The 5,792-nt window shown below is 39.7% G+C and overlaps 1 protein-coding gene across 1 annotated transcript; it reads right to left on the bottom strand.

Annotated features, from left to right (window-relative positions):
* Window positions 1–2,675: 2,675 nt before the first annotated feature.
* On the bottom strand, window positions 2,676–4,963 carry LOC112904189. The gene is made up of 2 exons (XM_025973617.1): window positions 4,383–4,963; window positions 2,676–4,352 (listed from the first exon to the last, which is right to left on the bottom strand). Exons 1-2 carry the CDS (start codon window positions 4,778–4,780, stop codon window positions 4,229–4,231), a joined length of 522 nt encoding a protein of 173 aa, XP_025829402.1. The 5' UTR covers window positions 4,781–4,963; the 3' UTR covers window positions 2,676–4,228.
* Window positions 4,964–5,792: the final 829 nt, after the last annotated feature.

Here is a 5,792-nt window from a genome sequence, read left to right as displayed (position 1 = left end):
CCACCCAAGGCGGAAGCTCTTCGTTTGGAGGTTTGGAAGGTACGGGGTGGTCCCCCTTAGTATCAGATCTACCAACAGAGGATATCGACCTTTTGCAGTCTGCCTGGAGAGAATCAACGTTAAATACTTATAAGTCGGCCTGGAAACAATGGTTGTTGTGGTGTAGACATTCAGGAGTGAGATCGGATAGTCCAAAAGCGTCTGATATTTGTTCGTATTTATCGTTCCTGTTCAGAGTTAGGAAACTAGCTTTTTCAACTATTCTGGTTCATAAATCGGTGGTAGTTTCTTTATCTTCACCAGGAAATAGTGAGAGTCATTCAGCTCACCCCTTGATCAAATCAATGTTGAAGGCGATAGGCCTTAAGTCTTTAGCTTCTTCTACGCCGAAGTCTCGTATTTGGAATGTTTTGGATTTAGTTGATTGGCTGAAATCGCATCGTTCAAACTTAGATAGTGTTTTTCAGGTTTCACGCATACGGCGGCGTTATTATTATTAGCTTCAGGTCGTAGGGTTCATGACCTAACGCTTATTAGCCTAGACGAGCATCATTGTCAGCTGTCCGACTCAGTTATCACCTTCTGGCCGAAATTCGGTTCCAAGACCGATAGCGACAAAAATCGTCAATCGGGTTGGCAACTTAAAAGTTCAGGAGAGCACTTGCTCGATTTAGTTAAATGGGTCCACCATTTAATAGAGATATCGGCGCCTAAAAGAAGGGCTCGAGCGAATTTATCAGCCCTTTTCATTACAACAAGGCGTGAAGTTAAAGCAGCTTCACGTGCCATAATAGCTAGTTGGCTTAAAGAACCTTTCAAAGATTTAGGTATTGATATGGGCGCCGGTACTATCCGTTTTGCGGTACCATCTTTTGATTTTCATAATAATGTTGCTTTGGACAACATTTTAGAAAAAGGTAACTGGCGTGGTTCCGGGAATTTCTTTAAACATTATTGTAAGACGGTTCAAAAGCCGAGTGCATACACAAACATTAGTTTGAGAAAGTCTTTTAGAGCCGTATGATTTTTGTTTATTTTACTTAAGTTATTTTTTGTTAAGTGATATTTTGATCCTGTCTAAGGATGGGTCTTTTTGTACGTACTACTTTAGCCTTGATAAAAAAAAGCATGTTAAGAAATTATATTTGTATGCGATTTTTGTTATTATGCAAAACCTAGTTTAAGAATGTTGTATAGCTGAACGCGCAATAAAAAAGGAAGCGATTCTTTTGTAATCTATCTTGCTGGTTCTTATTTTTTGGTTGATTGTGAACCCTTGGCCTAACCTTCCTCCTGGAAGATTCAAAGGGTTAGGCAATCTTTAGAATTAGATCTAGTTTGGTCTCTGATGACTTTAAATCTTGTCGGTCCATTGATGAGGTCGAGTGGTGAATTTGCTGTTCCTGATTGGTTGTTTTACTTAAGGAATTGATCACAGTACGCTGGTGCCGGCAGAGGATAAACACTTCTCCGTAAGGTCAAGCCGAAGGCACAGACCTAAAATAGAACCGTTTTCCCCCCAAAGGGCAAAAAAACGGATATTTTGGGTCTTGCCGAGGCTTGATCTGAGTAAGGTTTTGCCGTCATTTGGGAGAAGGTACTGAAGAAAGGGCGGTTCGCTAAGTCTAGCGCCGCCTCTAGCCGGCGAAAGCAACTATAAGTTGAGAAGAGTAAGGGGAATTTTCATGGGAATGTAGCTTCCGCAACATAGTAAGGTAAGTTTTGACGGCTGTTCATGAAAATAATCGATAGGGTAATCTCCGTATGGTCAAGCCGAAGGCACAGACCTAAAATACAAAATTAAATAATACTTTAAATTGATTAAGGGGTTTGTCTGTAATTAATAATGTTGCTTGTGTATTCTCCTCCTGAGAATGTTGAGTTACAGTGGATTGATTTTCGTGTGTTTTTGGTAAAGAAATAGGATCAAGGTAATCGTTTCCTATACAGGGTGGTCTAATCTGAATATCTGAAATTACTTTAGTATTTACTGGCTTCCTAGCTAAGGGTGTTCTAGCAGTAGTAATTTATCAAGTTCGTCTATATCTAAAAGTTGACGTTGCGCTACGTCACCTGGGTTATTAAACAATGATAGTAAATCGTCTTCCATTTCCATCGGGTTTGCTTCGATTCGCGATAGTCGGCATTTGTGTTCGCTTTACCTTTTTTATACATGATATTATACTCAAACTCTTCCAGTTTTAATTTCCATCGTACTAATTTAGAATTTGGTTCCTTAATATTAAAGAGCCATTGTAGTGGTTTATGATAAGTTATTATAGTGAACTTGCGATCGTAGATATAAGGTCTAAATGTTTTGGTAGCCCCTGTTATAGCTAAACACTTTATTTCGATTGTAGAGTAATTAATTTCATGTTTATTAAGTGTTCTGCTCGCGTACATAATTGGTTTGTCAGCGCGAGTGGGTCCTTCTGACAAAACTGCGCCTATGCCTGCATTTGATGCCTCCGTTGTAACATTAANGATGGTACCTGATTTTTTACGATTTTATCTTTCCTAGGAGACGCTGTGTATAGGTATGCGAGGGTTGCAAAATGGGGTTGAAAATGGGGTGAGAAGAAAATCCGCTGAAAAACATCATAGGGAAATGGGTTACGGGGGGGCGGGGCGGGTGGAGGGGGGTAGTTGTGTGAATTCAGCTACTGCGACAGTGCCAACTTGTAGACCCAGTTGTCAGTATTAACAGTGGCAGAGGGGTCTCTTTTTTTAAAATCACTCCTTATAACTCTAATTAATTCTACAACTTAAGGGTAGAAACTTAGTTCCTTAATAACAACGGTTCACCACTTTCACTCGATGGAAAACGTTCTTCACTGAAAGGCGAACTTTTTTTACTGAAACATTTCTCCGCTATCGTCCACCCTTCATACACTTTCTGGGGCTGAAGGTATGGGGTTAACCCATGTAAAAAAAATATTTTCATACTTTTTTACGTGGGATCATTTTAGTTACCCTTAAACACACATTTCACAAGAGGAACACTTTTTTTTTTCCACTGCTTCTATTTTTTAAGTAACTTTGAAAGTGTTAAGATTTTGTCAACTTTATTTTTTTTTATTATTATTTTTTTAAATTCTAATAACTTCTGTTGGGTAGCATCTTTTAAGAACATAACTTATTGCAAGATTGTATCTCCTTATGCTTCAAAAAAATTAATAAATGGTCCGTTTTACACTTTTACCCCCATCATTTATTACGTTGAGGGATTTTATAAATATGTTTCTTCTGTTCTTATACTACATCTCATTACCTAACATTTCATATACTACTCACTCGTTCAACTCATTAATTACACTAACTTATAATTTTTTGAAACACATCGACTTCCACCAAATTTACTATCATAACTTTTCTTCTGCGACACCTCTCCATTGAAATCATAAACGGGTAGTACATTATAAATAACAACTTTTATCTTCTCTACGCTTCTTCCATTATTACACTTTTTCACCAATAAACAATTACTACTGTTCCAACATTACATACAAACTTATGTCACCATTCCTACCTTCCTAATCCCCCACTATACTATACTCCTTCCCCAATAATACTTCATCATCCCCACTATTCCCCCACCACCTTTCTTCCTATATAAACCATTGAAACTTTCGTAGAGCATCACTTCATGAGAAGGGTCTTGCGGTTTACAATGGATCTTTCTCGTGTATCCACTGTCCTTTCACCATTCCGACAAACAACCAATTCAATTGTACCTATCACCCGGTTGCAATGCAACATTTGTCAACGTCTTCGTCAAAGCTGTAACGTTGCAACAGGGTTCTGTTGTCAAGAATGTCTTGATAACACACCTCGACTTTTTTGTTACAGCTGTAGAATGTATAACGTCGATGTTGTGAACTCCTGCTGTCGACCTTGTCGTCAGGGGGTTCACTCATACCTCTGCGAAAAGTCGGGTCTTCTTTATGAGATCGATGATACCCATACACTTTCCTGCCTACTCTGCACTTCAGCTGAACAAAGGCGTCATCTCTTTCGGTCCATTATGATGACACCATCCTTGCACTAACTTTTTTCCTAATTACCTTTTCCTTTCCTTCCCCACCCTGCCAAACTTTCCTTTCCCACAAGTTTGACCTTGACACACTTCTTCAAATATATACCACTGTTACCTACATGTTGTTTTTATTAAATCTACTTCCACATTACATCATCATTTATTTCAGAACAAATTGTACTATATACATGTTTACGCTCCATCAACATTTACGATATTATTACAAATTTCCCTCACATAACCTTCTTCAAATACACTATCCCTCCTTAAATGATGGTTATGGGTGCAAACAAATTCGCAACTGCAAATCTCTCCGCACCATCCGCAATGAATGTGGACTTCGTCGTGGAGGTGAACTTCTAACATCCACAAATTCGGTACTCGCGTATACAACGATATTATTCTACCATTGTTCGCTCCATACCGACAACTCCCACACATAGGTAGATAACGAAGATTATTCCTATCGCAGTACAAGACGTAAGCAGAACATGCTTTATAGTTAATTTTGCACTCAAACAGTTTACGGGCTACGCTCCACTGTTTCATTCGACTGATGTCACTTACATACCTCACTGCTTTATTTTCACTGTACTGCTGTCTATCCACGTAGTCTCCTCTATGTAACACGACATTACGATGTACCTCGTCCAAAACCTCCACATGTTCAACAACGTTCCAATATTGTACGTCTTCTACACCACCACACACTTCATGGGTACAGTTGCCGCTACTTACATCCATCCTCGCACTTCAATTTTCACACTTCTACCTTTTATGTGCAACACTCCTGTGGTTGTCTTTCATTTATACTCCTTTCTACACAACCACATCTCCTTCCTCCTCCTAAACGTATCCCTTCTTCTTTCCCTCTCTCCACCAAATAAATTCTTTTCAAAATCCGCATTCTTACTAGTATAAATTCAACAATACATGTATTAATGCTTAACCTCACTGACATCGTCAAGAACCAATAACATCATGTGACCAGTAACAGTAACCGTTTAACAGTAACATACCGACCTCATTAAGAGGCGTTCTAAACATTCTGCAGAGCAAAAGCCCAGAAAGAAAGCGAAATTGGACCGTTTGGACATTCTTGAGGACAGGATGGAGACGATGTTTGCTACGATGTGTGCTTGGATGGATGCCATGGCAGGTGCAGCTTCTTCAGGAGAAGGATCCTCAGCTGGTGCTGAAGATGTGTCTTTTGATCATGAATCAGACGTTGAGAGCTCCCACTTTGGCGGAAGCCTTAAAAAATTTGACAGCTAAGCATCCTGCAATGGCAGATGACATTAAAGTAGTGTTAAATGATTGTAACTCTACCTTTCAGTCTTATTTGGACGACCTATTGCAATTTGTGTGTGCACATAGGGCTCAGGCTATTGATTATAGGCGCCAAACCTTTAAAACAAAGTCTGACTTTCAGACGTCAAAATTAGCTCAAATTCGCCCTTCGGCCACTCAACTTTTTAATGACGATAAATTAGTTCTTTAGGGAACAAGGGGGATTCTTTCGGGTTTTCCCTTCGCGTTCGGGTAGAACCGGCTCCAAATCATTTTCTTCTCGGCGAGAAACCCGCTCAAGTCAGAGTAAACAGCCTTCTAAATCCAAGTCCTCGAAGCCTACAAGCTCATCTTGGAGAGTACGTTATGTTCCGCCTCCTTTGTCGACTTCCTCTTCTTCTAAGAATCGTCGTGAAAGTCGGAGCAGCCGTTCAAGGAAGAGTGATAAGTTACCTCGTCGGGGCCA

Source organism: Agrilus planipennis, unplaced genomic scaffold (assembly GCF_000699045.2).
Source record: "Agrilus planipennis isolate EAB-ADULT unplaced genomic scaffold, Apla_2.0 scaffold95, whole genome shotgun sequence".
Classification (NCBI taxonomy): domain Eukaryota; kingdom Metazoa; phylum Arthropoda; class Insecta; order Coleoptera; family Buprestidae; genus Agrilus; species Agrilus planipennis.
This window is presented reverse-complemented; position numbering and strand designations above follow the sequence as displayed.